The following is an 18,888-nucleotide window of genomic DNA, read 5'->3' on the forward strand; positions in this document are numbered from 1 at the left end:
AAATGATTCAAATGGGAATGTAGAAATCATGGTTAGTATGTTTGCAGGTAACACCAAGATTGGTGGTATAGTGGTCAGTAAAGAAGCTTATTGAAGATTACAAAGAGATCATGATATGTTGGATCAATATGCTGAGAAGCAGCAGATGGAGATTGGATAAATGTTGCAATTTGGTAAAACAAGCAAATCTATACAACTAAAAATAGGGCCTTAGATCGTGCTTTTGAACAGAGACACCTCTACGTCCAGTTACATAATTTTTTTGGAGTTTGCATCCCATATAGATAAGGTGGCTAAGAAGGCTTCAGCATACTTGTCTTCATTGTTCAAATCTTTAAGGATAGGAGTTGGGATGTCATGTTGAAGTTATACAGGACATGGTGAGGCTTCTTCTGGATTATTGTACTCAGTTCTGGTCTTCCTGTTAATGGAAGGATATTATCATATCTTTCAGAATCAAATCTAACATCTTAACCATCACCAAAATATGATTCTCAGGTCTACAGTTCCCAGGCTTCTCTTTATGTCCTTTCTTAAACAAAGGACATTAGCCAGTCTGCAGTTATCCAGCACTTTATTTGTTTCCTTTGTAATTATAAAATTATTCTTCAAGGGGCCCTGCCATTTCCTCCCTAACTTCACACAAAGTCCTGGAATATACTTGTTCTGGTCCAGATTTAACCATCTTTTATTTTTTCTGAGTCCTCCAGCGTTTCCTCTTCTATGATGTGAAGCGATTTACCAGAATGTTGCCAAGAATAGAGTGTTAAGTAGTATGGATATGCTGTGACTTCGTTCAGTGGAGCGTAGAAGACTGAGAGATGACCATATAAAGTTTTGTAAAATAATGAGGGGTATATGGAGAAATTAAGAAGGAACTTAAATTCAGAATTAGGAAGGTTAAAAGAGGCAGTGAAGTGTCTTTAGCAAATAGGATCAAGGAGATTCCAAAGGCTTTTTTTATGCATATAATAGAAAAAAGAGGGTAGCAAATGAAAGAATAGGCCCACTCAAGGACAAAATAGGGAGGTTATGCATGGATCCTCAGGAAGTGGGAGAAATTCTTAATGAGTACTTTGTATCGATATTCACCAAGGCGAAGGATATAGAGTCATAGAGTCGTACAAATGTACAGCACAGAAATAGTCCGTTCAGTCCAACTCGTCCATGCCAACCAGACATCCCAACCCAATCTAGTCCCACCTGCCAGTACTTGGCCTATATCCCTCCAAACCCTTCCTATTCATGTACCCATCCAAATACCTTTTAAATGTTACAATTGTACAAGCCTCCACCACTTCCTCTGACAGCACATTCCATACACTTACCACCCTTTGCGTGAAAAAGTTGCACCTTAAGGGTCTTTCATATTTTTCCCCTCTCACCATAAAACTATGCCGTCTCATTCTGGACTCCCCCCAACCCAAACAACTATGTCCCTATGATTTTAAAACCTCTATAAGATCACTCCTCAGCCTCCAACACCCCAGAGAAAATAGCACTTGCCTATTCAGCCTCTCCCTATAGCTCAAATCCTCCAACTCTGGCAGCATCCTTGTAAATCTTTTCTGAACCCTTTCAAGTTTCACAGCATCTTTCCGATAGGAAGATAACCAGAATTGCACACAATATTCCAAAAATGGCCTAACCAATGTCCTGTACAGCCGCAACATGACCTCCCAATTCCTAAGCTCAATACTCTGACCAAAAAAGGAAAGCATACCAAACACCGCCTTCACTGTCCTATCTACCTGTGACTGTCCTTTCAAGGAATTATGAACCTGCACTCCAAGGTCTCTTTGTTCAGCAACACTCCCTAAGACCTTACCCGTTAAGGATCTAAGTCCTAAGATTTGCCTTTCCAAAATGCAACACCTCATTTATCTAAATTAAACTCCATCTGCCACTCCTCAGCCCATTAGCCCATCTGATCTAGATCCTGTTGTAATCTGAGGTAACCTTTCTTGCTGTGCAATTTTGGTGTCATCTGCAAACTTACTAACTATATCTCTTATGCTCACATCCAAATCATTTTATATAAATGAGAAAAAGTAGAGGACCCAGCAGCAATCCTTGTGGCACTCCACTGGTCACAGGCCTCCAGTCTGAAAAACAACCCTCTACCACCACCCTCCTAGTTCTGTATCCAAATGGTGAGTTCTCCCTGTATTTCCATAAGATCTAACCTTGCTCACCAGTGTCTCATGGGGAGCCTTGTCGAATGCCTTACTGAAGTCCACATATACAGAAGATGATTACACACCAGCCCAATGCTATTATCCATACACTGTATTCAACATGTCCATATTTTGGTGGGGCAAATGTTGTTAAGGACCAGATCATGTGATTGATGTTGAGGTCAGGGAATGAGTGTGTGATTGCTTGACAGAATGTCATTGTATTGAAGGAGGAAGTTTTAGGTATCCTAAATTGCATTAAGGTAGACCGGTCTCCAGGGCCAGATGGGGTCAATCCAGGTTACTTCGGGAGGCAAGGGAAGAAATGGCTGGGGTGATGGCAGATATTTTCACATCCTCGTTGACCACAGATGAAGTTACAGAAGATTGGAGATTAACCAATGTTGTTCTGTTGTTAAAGAATGGAAATAGGGATAATTCAGAAATTAGAACTAGAGGGCATAGGTTTAGGGTGAGAGGGGAAAGATGTAAAAGAGACCTAAGGGGCAATTTTTTCATGCAGAGGGCGGTATGTGTATGGAATGAGCTTCCAGAGGAAGTGGTGGTGGCGGCTGGTACAATTGCACCATTTAAGAGGCATTTGGACGGGTATATGAATAGGAAGGGTTTGGAGGGGTATGGGCCGGGTGCTGGCAGGTGGGACTAGATTGGGTTGGGATATCTGTTCGGCGTGGACAGATTGGACCAAAGGGTATATTTCCATGCCGTACATTTCTATGACTCTATAAAGGCCAAGTGAGTCTGATGTCTGTGGTGGGGAAGCTCTGAGAGAAGACACCAAGGGACAAGATAAATGCACGTTTGAAAGTAAATGGACTAAGTTAGTGACAGGCAGTATGGTTTTGTATAGGGAAGGTCGTGTCTCACTAACTTGATTGTCACCTCTTCAAAAAGTTCATGATAATTGATTAGGGAAGGGCTGTGAATGTTATGCCTTCATTTGATAAAAGTCCCACATAGCAGGTTGGTACAAAAATTAAAATCACCACATGTTGGTGATATTGACCCAACATATCATGATCTCTTTGTAATCTTAGATCAGCTTCTATACTGACCACTATACCACCAAACTTGGTGTCACCTGCAAACATACTAACCATGCTTTCTATATTTTCATCTAAATCATTTATGTTAAATGATAAATGAAAGCAAACCCAGAATCAATCCCTATGGAGCACTAGAAGGTGAGGACTGCAGGTGCAAAACTAGCTTGGTCATAGAAGACTGAGGGTCGTGGTGGAAGGGTGTTTTTCAGATGAAAGACTGGAACTAGTGGTTTTCCACAGGAATCAGTCTTAGTTTCTCTGTTGGTTGTAATATGTCCATATGATCTGGAGGAAAATATAGGTGGTCTGCATAGCAAGTTAACAGATGATATGAAGATTGGTAGAGTTGCTGAAAGTGATGGTTGTGCGAGGATACAACAGGATATAGAAAGGTGAATTGGACACAGAAATGGCAGATGGAGTTTAATCAAATTTAGCTGTGAATTATACTGTAAATAGCAGAAGCCTTCGGAACATTAACTTACAGTATGAGTTAGCAAACCATGTTAGTTATATAAGATCTTTGTTAGCTACTTTTTGAAGTGTTGTGTGCAGTTTTGGTCACCACACACCAGAAGGTCATGGAAGCTTTGGCAAGAGTGCAGAGAAGGTTCACCAGGATGTTGTCTGGTCTTGAGCCTTAGCGATGAATAAAGGTTAGAAAGACTAGGATTGTTTTCACTGGAAAGTTGGCAGCTGAGAAGAGACCTGATGGAGGTTTACAAAATTATGAGAGGCATAGAAAGGGTCCGCCCACTGTTGAAGTTTCAAGTACAAGGGGGCAAGGTGAGACGGGTAAAGTTTAAGGGAGCTGTATGACGGAAGTTTTTCATCCAGAGTGTGGTAGGAGCCTGGAGCACACTGCCTGAAGAGTGGTGGAAACAGGCACATTTAAGAAGAATCTGGATCCTTACATGAATAGGGAGGGAAAAGAAAGATATGGACCAAATAAAGGCAGAAGATTGGTTTTTTAGTTTAATTAGGACATGATGATCAGCACTAGCTTGGAGGGCCGAAGGGCCTGTTCCTGTGCTGTACTACTTTTCTGTTCTTTTGCATCAGTAAGGTGAGTGGCAGATGTCTTTTCCTGAGGGTGGGGGAATTTCGAGACTAGGGACATATCTTTTTAAAATTTCTCCTTCACTTTAAATATGTGAAGGGCACTTTATTTTTTACACGGTTTGTGTGAGGAATTAACTTGTAAAGGAAGTCGTGGAAATGGATACAGTTACAAATTTAAAGACATTTGATAAGTGCATGAATAAGAAATGTTTGGAGGGATATGGGCCTCGAGCAGGCAGGTGGGACTTCTTTCGTTTTGGGTTTGGTTGGCATAGATTGGTTGGGCCAGAGTCTGTTTCCATAACTGATCTTGCTGGAATGGAAACTCTGCATCAGTGAGCAGGTTATTGTTGAACAAGTGCTGTTTGTTAGCACTTGGTGACACCTTCTATCACTTTATTGCAGATCGAGAGTAGACCAAATGTCTTTGGCAGGGTTAGATTTATTCTGCTGCTTTGTGTATAGGAAATACCTGGGCAGTATTTCATGTCTTGTAGATGCCAGTGTTTTCAATATGACATTTTAAGTTTACTGGGTGATTTAACAGCTTGATGTCCTTACCTGTCTTCCTGCGTCTGGCTTGATTCTTTATAGCCGATAGTGCTCCATGGGAGGGAAATCTACCCCCAGGAATCACTCCAGCATATATTTGTGTTTCATAAACTCACCAATTATCTTTTTATTTTGACGTTATTGGTTGCCACAGTTATACAGAGCAGTTAAGATGCCTCCCCAGGCTTCTGTCAATGGTTCAGGTGTTATTATAATCTTCACTCAGAAGAGTGTGGAGTTTGCACGTTCTCCCCGTGTCTGCGTGGGTTTCCTCCGGGTGCTCCGGTTTCCTTCCACAGTCCAAAGATGTGCGGGTCAGGTGAATTGGCCATTCTAAATTGCCCATAGTGGTAAGGGGTAAGGGATAATGTAGGGGTATGGGTGGGTTGCGCTTCGGCGGGTCGGTGTGGACTTGTTGGGCCGAAGGGCCTGTTTCCACACTGTAAGTAATCTAATGTAAGTAATCTAATGAATGTTGCAAAATACCTTTTCAAATGAAGAATATGTTGATCTGTAATTAATAGTGTACATGGAAATTTAGCAATGTTCTACAATATCATTCCATTCAGCAATGAAATGAATGACTAATAATGTTGTTGTAGCATTGGGAGAGAATTTTCCCTCTTCCAATATGAATGGCAACATGAGGTTTTTGGGCAGGTAGATGAGACTTTACTTCAGCAAATCTCATCCCAAAGGATGACACCTCAGTGAAACAGCTTAGAACAAAGAAAATTTACAACCCAGGAACAGGCCCTCCGGCACACCACACCTGAGCCAATTCAAATCTACTGTCTAAACCTGTCACCCAATTCCTAAGCATCTGTATCCGTCTGTTCCCCACCTACTCATGCATCTATCCAGAGACCTCTTGAATGAGTCTGCCATGCCTGCCTCCACTACTTCTGCTGGCAACGCATTACAGGCACCTACCACCCTCTGTGTAAAGTACTTGCCGTGTGTATTCCTCTTAAATGTTGCACCTCTCACCTTGAAAGCGTGACCTCTCGTTATTGAACCCTTCGCCCTGGGAAAAAGCTTGTCTCTATCTACCCTGTCTATACTCTTCATGATTTTGTAGACCTCTATCAGGTCCCCCCTCAATCTCCTTTTTTCTAATGAAAACAATCCTAATCTACTCAACCTCTCTTCATAGCTTGCACCTCGCACTATCCTCATACACCTCCTCTGCACCCTGTCCACATCCTCTTGGTAATGTGGCGAACAGAACTGTACACAGTTTCCTAAATGCAGCTAACCCAATATCTTGTACAATTTTAACATGACTTGCCAGCTCAATACCATATGCCTTCTTGACCAATCTATCCACCTGAGCAAGCCACCTTCATGTATGATGGACCTGAACTCCCAGATCTCTCTGTTCATCAACATTACCCAAGGCTCCTGCGTTTACAGTATAGTTCGCTCTAGAATTAGACTTTCTCAAATGCATCATCTCACGTTTGCCTGGATTGAATTCCATCTGCCACTTCTCCTCCCAACTCTCCAGTCTCTCTATATTCGCCTGTATTCTTTGGCAGTCTCCTGTGCTTTCTGCTACTCCACCAATCTTCGTGTCATCTGCAAACTTGCTGATCATACCAACAGTGCCCTCTTCCAGATCATTTATGTATATCACAAACGACACCACTGATCACCTTTCTCCATTTCGAAGGACTCCCTTCAGCTATTACTCTGTCTCCTGTTGCTCAACCAATTCTTTATCCACCTAGCTAGAACACCCTGCACACCATGTGACTTCACGTTCTCCATTAGTTTACCATGGGGAATCTTCTCAAACACCTTACTGAAGTCCATGTATGTGACATCTACAGTCCTTCCTACACCTATCAACTTGGTCATTTCCTCAAAGAACTCTATTAAGTTGGTAAGGCGCAATCTCCCCTGCACAAAACCATGTTACCTATCACTGATGGGCCATTCTTTTCCAAATATAAATAGATTTTATCCCTCCGTACCTTCTCCAGCAACTGTCCCACCACTGACATCAGACTCACTAGTCTGTAGTTAACCGGAATATCCCTACTACCCTTCTTGTTGTCCTCCTGTAGATGAGCCACCCCTCCAGCACCTCACCTGTGTTTAAGGGTGCTACAAAACTTGACTGGCAATACATTGGAGCAGTAGCTCACATTATGTACTTGGATTCCATTGCATAGTTTAACTACTTAGGTGTGCAAACTCTTGACAATGTGGCCTTTTATTGAGGCAGAAGTGCACAAAAGCAGTGCTGGAGTAAGGCAAAGAGATAGTGTCATGTAAGAGATTTACACAAGTGTGCATGTTTCTTTTCCATTGCAGGGTGCTGTCAGTGGAGTACTTCTTGTGACACCCAACAACATTATGTTTGATCCTCTCAAACATGATCCTCTCGTAAGGGAATGGGGCTGCGAGGAATATGGTATCATGTGTCCCATGGAAGAGGTCCTTTCAGCAGCCATGTACAGTGACATTTTGGACAATAAAGTCAAAGAGTCTTTGCCTGTGTAAGCTACAGTGTTTGCTACTCATGAACAGTTATGGTGTGCACATCTTTGTTATGAACCATGGTATAGTGAAGCTCCCAGGAATGAATTACTAATTTAAATGACTATTCTAATCCTGCTGAATAAAGTAAAATAGCTGTCTGGCGGTTCTGTTTCTCTTTGCCCCGTCACTGACTGAAAAACCTGTAGGCTTACTTATTTCAAAGCACCATTTATGGTCAGAATGGATTGTTAAGTGATTAGTTGTTACATCTGAACAAGAAATTAGAAAGTAGACCATTCACCACCTCTAGCCTGTTCTACCGTTCAATAAGATCTGTATTGATCTGATCCTGACACCTACCCAATAACCTTTGACTCTGTTATTCATCAAAAATCTATCTACTGCCTTACAAATATTTAATGATCCCGCCTGCTCTCTGGCAAAGAGAGTTATCCAGACTCATCACTCTCAGAGAAACAATTCTCATGATTTCCCTCTTAAATGGGAAATCCTTCATTTTCTCAGTATCTCCAAGGTCAAGTGTCTCCCAGAAGGGGAGGCATTTTTAGCATCCACCTTAAGGTTAAGTAAAGTCACTCCTCTTGAGACTGCTTCATATTGCAATTATGTTCTTTCTTAAAATCAAGAGGCCAGAATTGCAGATACTACACCAGATGTGGCATGAACAAAGCCCTGTAGGTGATATGGTGGCTCAGTAATTAAGGTGCCTCACAGCATAAGGGATCCATGCTTGATTCCAGCCTTGGGCCACTGTCTGTGGAGAGTTTTCACATTCTCTTTCAAGTGTTCTTGTTGCCTCCCACAGTCCAAAGATGAGCACATTGGGTAGATTGGCCATACTGAAATTGTCCATAGTAATCAGCGATATGTAAGGCTTGATGGATTAGCCATAGTAAATGTGGGGTCACAGGATGCGATTGGGGGGGTGCTCAGTGGGATGCTGTTTGGAAGGTCAGTGTGCGCTCGATGGGCCAAATATCCTCTTTCCACATTGTAGGGATTCTGTGATTCTTTAGAACAGTAGCAAACATCTTTATTCTGTAGTGGTTCTGTTCGCCGAGCTGGAAGTTTTTGTTGCAAACGTTTCGTCCCCTGGCTAGGAGACATCATCAGTGCTCTGGAGCCTCCTGCGAAGCGCTTCTTTGACGTTTCTTCCGGCATTTATAGTGGTCTGTCCTTGCCGCTTCCGGGTGTCAGTTTCAGCTGTCAGTTGTAGTGATTGGTATATTGGGTCCAGTTCGATGTGTCTGTTGATGGAGTTTGTGGATGAATGCCATGCCTCTAGGAATTCCCTGGCTGTTCTCTGTCTGGCTTGCCCTATGATAGTAGTGTTTTCCCAGTCAAATTCATGTTGCTTGTTGTCTCAGTGTGTGGCTACTAGAGATAGCTGGTCGTGTCGTTTCGTGGCTAGTTGGTGTTCATGTATGCGGATTGTTAGCTGTCTTCCTGTTTGTCCTATGTAGTGTTTTGTGCAGTCCTTGCATGGTATTTTATAAACTACATTAGTTTTGCTCATGTTGGGTATTGGCTCCTTTGTTGTAGTAAGTTGTTGTCTGAGCGTGGCTGTTGGTTTGTGTGCCGTTATGAGTCCTAAGGGTCGCAGTAGTCTGGCTGTCAGTTCTGAAACGCTCCTGATGTATGGTAGTGTGGCTAGTCCTTTTGGTTGTGGCATAGACCACGGAACGAGGACATGCCACAACCAAAAGGACTAGCCACACTACCATACATCAGGAGCGTTTCAGAACTGACAGCCAGACTACTGCGACCCCTAGGACTCATAACGGCACACAAACCAACAGCCACGCTCAGACAACAACTTACTACAACAAAGGAGCCAATACCCAACATGAGCAAAACTAATGTAGTTTATAAAATACCATGCAAGGACTGCACAAAACACTATATAGGACAAACAGGAAGACAGCTAACAATCCGCATACATGAACACCAACTAGCCACGAAACGACACGACCAGCTATCCCTAGTAGCCACACACTCAGACAACAAGCAACATGAATTTGACTGGGAAAACACTACTATCATAGGGCAAGCCAGACAGAGAACAGCCAGGGAATTCCTAGAGGCATGGCATTCATCCACAAACTCCATCAACAGACACATCGACCTGGACCCAATATACCAATCACTACAGCGGACAGCTGAAACTGACACCCGGAAGCGGCAAGGACAGACCATTATAAATGCCGGAAGAAACATCAAAGAAGCGCTTCGCAGGAGGCTCCAGAGCACTGATGATGTCTCCTAGCCAGGGGACAAAACGTTTGCAACAAAAACTTCCAGCTCGGCGAACAGAACCACTACAACAAGCACCCGAGCTACAAATCTTCACACAAACTTTGAACATCTTTATTCTGTTAAAAATCACACAACACCAGGTTATAGTCCAACAGGTTGTGTGATTTTTAACTTTGTACACCTGAGTCCAACACCGGCATCTCCAAATCATCTTCATTCTGAGCCTTTACAGTAAATCTTCGAGTAAAAAGTGAGGTGTGCAGATGCTGGAGATCAGAGCTGAAAAATGTGTTGCTGGTTAAAGCACAGCAGGTCAGGCAGCATCCAAGGAACAGGAAATTCGACGTTTCAGGCATGAGCCCTTCCTGAAGGGCTTTAACCAGCAACACATTTTTCAGCCCTTTACAGTAAATGGCAACATTCTATTTGCCTTTCTAATCGATTGTGTATCTATATTGCAGATTTTTGTGATTCATGTGCTAGCACACCTTTCATACATCAGAGTTCTAATATTTCTGTTAATTTAAATAACATAACATGCTTCTTTTTGTTCCTGCTGAAGTCATTTTCATATTTTGCCATATTATGCTCCATCTGCCAAAACGTTTCTGCTCACTTGACCCCTCTATTTGTAGCCTCTTTACCTCTTCTTCACAACTTGCTTTCCAAATTATCTTTGCAGCAATAGTAAATTAAGCAGCCATCGAATCATTTATATGGGTTGTAAATAGTTGAATGCCCAATGCTGATTCCTATGACACTCCAGTTTTTACATTGTACAAACTTGACATTTGCTGTTATCATGTAAAGAATTCATAATACTATAGATGGAAAAACAAGTTAGTTTGGATAGAGGATTGGTTACCTAACATGTTTTCCCTTCCACACCAGGATGAATTCTTTATTTTTGTGTAGTAACTTCTGATATGGCATCATATTTAATGCCTTCTGGAAACTTAGATGCACTAAGTGTTCAGGTTCTCCTTTATCCATATTGTTGGTCAGGTTCCTCCATTAAAAACTAATCAGACAGAGCCAACCTGATTTTTTTTTAAAATAAATATCACGGTTAACTAATTACTTTTTTTAACAATGAACTCTAAATGTTCCCAATAACACATTTTAGGCTAAGTGGCCTAAAATTTCCTGCTTTCCTATGCCCATCTTTTCTTGATAGCAAAGTACATTCATTATTTCTCAATCTGATGGAATCTTTTTGAAAATTCCCAAGGTTCTGAATATTAAAATCTTACGTATCATCTATCGCTGCAACCATTTATTTTAGGACCCTGGATGAAGTCTTATCAGGATCTGGGATTTGTCAGCTTTTAGTTCTAATAATTTTCTTACCCTTTTCCTGGTGATTTATAATTGCTGTGCATTCCTCCTTCACTTCAAACTCTGCTGTTAGAAGTGTGTGCGGGAAGTTATTTGGTTCTTTACAATTAAGAGTTGTAAAACGTCTGTTCTGTTCATCTGCCATTTCCTTATTTCCTATTCTTAATTCCCTCAATTAACTCTTTGGAAAACCAGTCCACTCAGAGTCATAGAGTCAAGATCCTATAGCACAGAGACTTTGGCCCCAAACTGATCCACGATGACCAAAATGTCCATCCATGCTAACCCCATTTCCCTGCACTTGGTCCATATCCTCCTAATTCTTTCCTGTCAATGGATTTGTCCAAATGCCTTTTAAATGTTATTAATGTATCCACCTCAACCACTTCCACTGGCGGCTTGTTTTGTATGCATACCACCCTCTGTTTAAAAAAAGATTACCTCTCAGGTTCCCTTTCATTTGTTCCCCTCTAACCTTAAACTAACCCCACTGTCAGTCAGAGATGGTCCAGGAGTAATGGGCCCAGCACTGACCCCTGAGGCACTCCACTAGTCACAAGCCTGTAGTCCGACAAGCATTCTTCCACTGCTTCCTACCATCAAGCCAGTTTTGTATAAAATTTGCCTGTTCTCCCTTGATGCATGCGATCTAACCTTCCAGAGCAGCCTAGCATGTGGAACCTTATCAAAGGCCATACTGAAATTTGCCATATCTACCACCCTATCCTCGTCAATCTTCCTGGTCACTTCATCAAAGAACTCTAACAGTTTTATAAAGGATGATCTCTCACTCACAAAGCCAAGCCTGACTACTCCTAATCATTCCAGATGCATGTATATCTTATCCCTCAGAATATTCTCAAGTAACTTATCCACCACAGATGATAAGTTTACTGGTTTAGAGTTCCCAGGCTTTTCTTTGCCGCCGTTCTTGAATAATGGTGCAGCATTCGTGACCCTCCAATCTTCTGGGACCTTATCCGTGGCTAATAATAATGCAAAAATATCAGGCAGGGCCCCTGGAATTCTTCTCCAGCCTCTTGCAGTGTTTTTGGATCTATCTAGTCAAGACCGGACGATTTAACCACCTTCGTACATTCTAATATATCCACTACCTTCTCTACTGTGATATGGACTGCCCCAAGATATCCCCACTAACTTCCCCAAGTTTTCAAGTCGTCTTGTCTTTCTCAAAGCCAAACATTAGGCACCTTTCCCCTCTACTGCGATTCTACACATACATGTCCACTATGGCTCTTCAAGGGTTCTATTCTGTCTGTCTAGTTATTATTTTTCCTTGAACATACTTAAAATACTTGCTTGGGTTTACCCTAGTCATCTTAGCCAATGTTACTTCATGTTCCCTTTTTTGCCCTCTTAATTTTATTCTTCAGTAAACTCCTGTGTTGACTGTATACCTTCAGTGATTCCCTTCATCCCAGCTCCTTATATCTGAACTACGATTCCTTTTTTCTGATCAAAGCCTCAATATCTCTTATTATCCAGGGTTTCCTATTCTGACCAACCTTGCCCTTCACCCTCGCAAGAACACATAGACCTTGAACTCTAGCCATCTCGTTTTTAAAGGCTTTCCTTTAAAGGAAAGGCAGAAGTCCCTTTGCCTGCAAACAAGTCCCTGCAAGGTCCTGTCTAATTTGATCAAAATTTACCTTGCCCCAATTTAGAACTTGAACCTGTGGACCACTTTTGTCCCTTTCCATAACTATCTTATAATTAATAGAATTATGATCACTAGTCCTAAAGTGCTCCCCCACCACCACCCCATTACCTGCCCTCCCTGTTTTCTCAAGAGTAGATAGAGTTTTGCCCCTTCCTGAGTAGGATCCTCTATATATTGCTTGAAGAAACCTTCCTGAACACACTTATATTCCACCCATCTAAGCCCTCAGTGCCCTGGCAGTCCCGGTCTATGTGAGGAAAATCCCCTACTATGACAACCATATTGCTCCTGCCCTTGTTATTTACTCCATTCCTTTTTAAATATTACAAAAAAGTCTTATTGTCTGATTTAATATTTATGGCTAGCTTTCTCTTGTCCTGATTTTTCCTGCTTTTATTGTAATTTTACTCATTGCTATTTTTCACACTCTGCAATTGTCTGACTTAATACTAATTTTCACACTTGTACAATTTGTTTTCAACTGTGATCAAATATTCATTGGTTACTCATAGTGCATCCTTGCCTGTGAATCTCTGTCATTGAAATTGATCATTGAGTCATATGAAGTGTCTCCTTGAATGTATGCCACTGCTCTACCATTAACCTAATTTCCCAGTTCACTTTAACCAACTTTTCTGTCTTTATACCTTTTTAGAATTGTTTTATTTTGGTCTAAAGTATTAGTCTTAAATCCAATTCTCTCCTGGAAATTAAACAGAATTGTCAATTATTTTAGCCTGAATGACATGTTTATGATGATTTGGAGATGCTGGTGTTAGACTGGGGTGTACAAAGTTAAAAATCACACAACACAAGGTTATAATCCAACAGGTTTATTTGGAAGTGCTAGCTTTTGGAGCACTGCGTCCTTTGTCAGGTTGCTAGTAGACAGAATCATAAGATACAGAATTTATAGCACAAGACCATCGTGTCATGCCACTGATATATTGAACAAACCTAGTTTGCTGTTAAGTTGCAGGTTTTGATTCATTAATATATTAATCCCAGAACAACTATTAAGTCACATTCCCGAGATAACTTAGAGTGACTTCTCAACTCCGACAATGCACTGAAGGTGTGAGGTTTGAGTCAGATTGGTTCTACTTCCAAAGTAGGAATTTATAAAATGTCACATGTATTGACTGCAGATTGTGTGTGTTTTGAACAAAATAGAATGTATCTGCAAATACTAATTCAGCCCATAGACTTGTGCACGCGCGGGTGCATGTGCACGTTTGTGACAGTATAAGCCTGTGAGAGGGTGTGGACGTGTGTATGTGTGTGTTTGAGAGAGAGCATGTGTATGAGGGAAAGTCTGCGTGAGTGTGAGAGTATGTAAGGTTTTTGTGTGTGTGTGTGTGTGTGTGTGTGTGTGTGTGTGTGTGTATATAGTGGGATCATCTGTAGTGTGACATGAGCCCAAGCCTCAACCAGGACCTTAATTCATTTAGAGTTTAGAAATATACTCCAGTGATCTTATTGAAACTTAGAAGGATCTAGGGGGCTTCATAGGTTGGATGTTGAAATGATGTTTTCATTCTGGGGTAGGGGAGACTTTCAAGCTATAAGATCTAGTTTATAAAAAAGGATTAAGACAGATGTCTGCAATTCTCTACCCAAGAGAGTTATGGAGGCTGACTAAGTGAAAGTTAAGTTGTGGCAGCCTGAATCAGATAAGCCAGGATCATCTTGAATTGTGGGGCAAGCTTAAGTGGCTGAATGGCCTACTCCTGCTCATATTTCTTAGATTCTAATTTTCATACAATCGAAAAATAACAATAGACAGTAGGCCATTCTGGCCTTCGAGCCTGCACCACCATTCAATATGATCATGGCTGATCATCCTTAATCAGTATCCTGTTCCTGCCTTATCTCCATAACCCTTGATTCCATAATCCTTGAGAGCTCTATCCAACTCTTGCTTAAATGAATCCAGAGACTGGGCCTCCACTGCCCTCTGAGGCAGAGCATTCCACACAGCCACCACTCTCTGGGTGAAGAAGTTTCTCCTCATCTGTCCTAAATGGTCTACCCCGTATTTTTAAGCTGTGTCCTCTGTACTCCCCCATCAGTGGAAACATGTTTCCTGCCTCTAGAGTGTCCAATCCTTTAATAATCTTATATGTCTCAATCAGATTCCCTCTCAGTCTTCTAAACTCAAGGGTATACAAGCCCAGTCGCTCCAGTCTTTCAGTGTAAGGTAATCCCGCCATTCCAGGAATTGACCTCGTGAACCTACGCTGCACTCCCTCAATTACCAGCATGTCTTTCCTCAAATTTGGAGACCAGAACTGCACACAGTACTCCAGGTGTGGTCTCACCAGGGCCCTGTACAGCTGCAGAAGCACCTCTTTGCTTCCATACTCAATCCCTCTTGTTATGAAGGCCAGCATGCTATTAGCCTTCTTCACTACCTGCTGTACCTGCATGTTTGCCTTCATCGACTTGTGTACAAGAACACCCAGATCTCTCTGTACTGCCCCTTTACCTAAATAGATTCCATTTAGGTAGTAATCTGCCTTCCTGTTCTTGCCATCAAAGTGGATAACCATACATTTATCCACATTAAATTGCATCTACCATGCATCTGATCACTCACCTAACTTGCCCAAATCACCCTATAATCTCCTAACATCCTCATCACATTTCACCCTGCCACCCAGCTGAGTATCATCAGCAAATTTGCTAATGTTATTACTAATGCCATCTTCTATTTCATTCACATATATTGTAAAAAGCTGCGGTCCCAGTACTGATCCCTGTGGTACTCCATTGGTCACTGCCTGTCATTCCGAAATGGAGCAGTTTATCACAACTTTGTTTCCTATCAGCCAACCAATTTTCAATCCAAGTTAGTACTTTGCCTCCAGTACCATGCGCCCTAATTTTACTCACTAACCTCCTATGTGGGACTTTATCAAAAGCTTTCTGAAAGTCCAGGTGCACTACATCTACTGGATCTCTCTTGTCCATCTTCAGACTTACATCCTCAAAAAAAATTCCAGAAGATTAGTCAAGCATGATTTCCCCTTCATAAATCCATGCTGACTCTGACCTATCCTGTTACTACTATCCAGTTGTGTCGTAATTTCGTCCTTTATAATAGACTCCAGCATCTTTCCCACCACTGAGGTCAGACTAACTGGTCTATAATTTCCTGCTTTCTCTCTCCCACCTTTCTTAAAATGTGGTACAACATTAGCCAGCCTCCAATCCGCAAGAACTGATGCGGAATCAATCGAACTCTGGAAAATAATCACCAATGCATCCGCGATTTCTCAAGCCACCTCCTTCAGTACCCTGGGATGTAGACCATCAGGCCCCAGGGACTTATCAACCTTCAGACCTAACAGTCTCTTCAACACCAATTCCTGGCAAATATAAATTTCCTTCAGTTCAGGTCCTTCAGCCACTGTTACCTCAGGGAGGTTGCTTGTGTCTTCCCCAGTGAACACAGATCTGAAGTACCAATTCAATTCTTCTGCCATTTCTTTGTTCCCCGTAATATATTCCCCTGTTTCTGTCTTCAAGGGCCCAATTTTAGTCTTAAAAACCTCTGCTTCAGGGTTTTAACCATGCACTTCTGACCTGGAACTTTGACTAAACTTCTTTATAATGACGTATTCTATTTTTAACAGTTTTTAAACTATTTTCTCCCTTTCTCAGTTCCAAATATATTATGCATCCAGCTTCAACCAAGACCCTACAGAATGTTGCAAACTGAACCAACATTTTTATTTTCCAAGCTATGGGTTTTTCCCTTAATCAAAAGGTCCTCTGGCATCCTAAATTGGAGCCCCATACCTGACCTGTTCACTCATAAAGTTTTCCTGAGTACCCAACAATCTATTACTCACCAGTAAGTCTTTTTATCTCACATTAAAATAATCACTATTGCTGGAGTAGTATTTCCAAGTTCTTTATTCAGTCCTTTCGAACATACGTAACTTGTGCCACTAGTTCAAAATTTAAAAATTTAATGTCAAAAATAAATAGTATTAACATACATATAAATCACACACCTTGTGTCTCACAAAGATAATCCTGGAGTTGTGAATGTACACTTGCTAGTGAAGACTGAAGAGGCTGAGACCTTTTCATGTAGAGGAACCTGATGAGAGATCTTTAGAATCGTGAAAGAAGGCAAAAGTAGTGAAGATGATTCTACTTATGGATGAAGATGGTCACCAGATACTGGTGAAGTAATTCAAGAAGACTTTGCTGAGATGATGATTCATGAAGGATGCTAGATTAAATGACTGGCCAGAAAATTAGTAGGTGAGTTAGGAAAATTAGGAAATTGAGTCTAACGTTGGTAACTTTGAATTTGCCCGCTTCAAGAGAAGGAGTAGGAAAGTACTGTTATTAAATCACGAAATCCGCAACACTCCGTTCATTTCTACTTTGTAACTTTGTTTTATGTTTCTATCTATATTATATTTGAATCTATCGCATTATATTTATGTTTTCTGTTTCAATGGGCAAATTCTGAATTATGGAAAATGGATAGATAAGTGAATGGTCTTGTGCAAGGACCATGCACAGACAGTTGAAAACTGAGTAACCTTCAGTGCTTGAACTGTCAGAGGATGAAGGATATAACATTCACTAAGAATTCTTTAAGAAGAATGACTGCAGTGTGTGAAACGTCTAAAATGTATTTGGCATGCAAGCACAGAAATATGGTCAGTTAGATCCATACTGGAATTTGAATTTATGTTTTTTGTTTCCTTTCTGCCAGAGAACCAGAAAGTCCTGGATCAATCAAAAATGCAAACCAGTTTGATGAAAGAGCACGAAGCAGTGCTGTTGAAGTTGACTTTAAACGAGACCTAGGGAATGGCAGCATAAGCACAACTCCCAGAAACACAAAGGAATCCTTGTTTGAAGATGTGTTCACTGAATCTGAACTCTCCCCAATCCGAGAAGAACTGGCCTCTGATGAGTTTAGACAAGATAAGTCATCTGTAGCCTTATCAGACAGTGTGCAAGCCATAAACCAGTCTGCAAGGGAGAAGTGCCTCCCTTCATCTGCAGAATCATTGGAAGTGAAAGCAACCAAGCAAACTAGTGCTGAAAGTCTGTTGACTCGTGATAGTGATGTTCCAGATCGTGAGCTGGTTGAAATGAAGGGAAGTGGAAACCCGGAGATGGAAATCTCCGAAAACAAACACCACTCTGATGATGATGGTTATGCTGTACACCAAACTGAGGATGAGCAACAAGCCACTTTTAGTCACATTTCGGTTTGTGACCACAAAGGATTAGGCACCGAGTGCAGAGCAACTCGGAGTGCACCTATTTCTGACTTATCAGGGATATGCAAAGAGGAAAATACTGATCAGTCCAGTAGAGCGGACGAAGATCTTGTTCCAGATTCTGCAAATGATGTCGAGGAACTCCGAAAACTCTGGAAAAGCCATGCTATGCAACAGGCTAAGGAGCAGAGGGAAACAATGCAACATGCAGCCAACAAAGACATTAATCCAAAAACTGGGCAAGCTGCAGAACGATCTGAAGAAGGTATATTGATGTATTAAAAATTCTAAGCTTGGGTGGGTACAATGAAACAGATTGTAGTTGAAGAAAGATGGATATTTTTATAGATTCACATTCTGAGGCTGATGCTGTACTCATAGAAGAGAGAACAATACAGCGCAGAACAGTCCCTACGGTCCTCGATGTTGTGCCGAATTGTGAACTAATCTAAGCTTATCCCCTACGCTATCCCATGATTATCCATGTGCTTATTCAGGGTTGTTTAAATCTCCCAAATGTGGTTCAGTTAACTACATTGCCAAGCAGGGCATTCCATGCCCTTTTACTACTCTGAATAAAGAACCTGCCTATGACATGTGTCTTAAATCTATCACCCTTCAATTTGTGATTATACCCCCTCATACAAGCTGACGTCATCATCCTAGGAAAAAGATCATCTTGTATATCTCTATCAAATCCCCTTTTAGCCACCTTCTTTTCCAATGAAAACAAATTAGGGGCCTGTTTGGACTGTATCTTTCATGTATGTATTTGATATAACATGATTTGTATCTTCAGAATGAGAGGAACAAGCTTCAATTTTGTTTTCCCTCTCACAATTGTTTTGTCCTTCACTTGCTATTTTAAGTATATTTCTGCCCTCCTGGGGCTGGAGGTGGAGGAGGTGGGGGGAAGAAGAATGATAAAAGTAGCAAGAGGAAATATGCTCTAGTTCCTAATTAATATCACTCCTGTCATAAAAGGT

General features: G+C 41.4%; 1 protein-coding gene across 12 annotated transcripts in view; it reads left to right on the top strand.

The window, feature by feature from the left end:
• oxr1a (oxidation resistance 1a) overlaps positions 1-18,888 on the top strand; it is a 524,990-nt gene that overhangs the window by 373,855 nt on the left and 132,247 nt on the right. For all 12 annotated transcript variants that reach the window (XM_060823372.1, XM_060823364.1, XM_060823366.1 and 9 more), the window contains 2 exons: positions 7,181-7,365; positions 17,386-18,167. In XM_060823372.1, coding sequence (XP_060679355.1) covers positions 7,181-7,365; positions 17,386-18,167 — 967 coding nt within the window. The remainder of the gene's footprint in view (positions 1-7,180; positions 7,366-17,385; positions 18,168-18,888) is intronic.

The sequence above is a fragment of the Hemiscyllium ocellatum genome, chromosome 4 (assembly GCF_020745735.1).
Source record: "Hemiscyllium ocellatum isolate sHemOce1 chromosome 4, sHemOce1.pat.X.cur, whole genome shotgun sequence".
In the NCBI taxonomy this organism is placed as follows: domain Eukaryota; kingdom Metazoa; phylum Chordata; class Chondrichthyes; order Orectolobiformes; family Hemiscylliidae; genus Hemiscyllium; species Hemiscyllium ocellatum.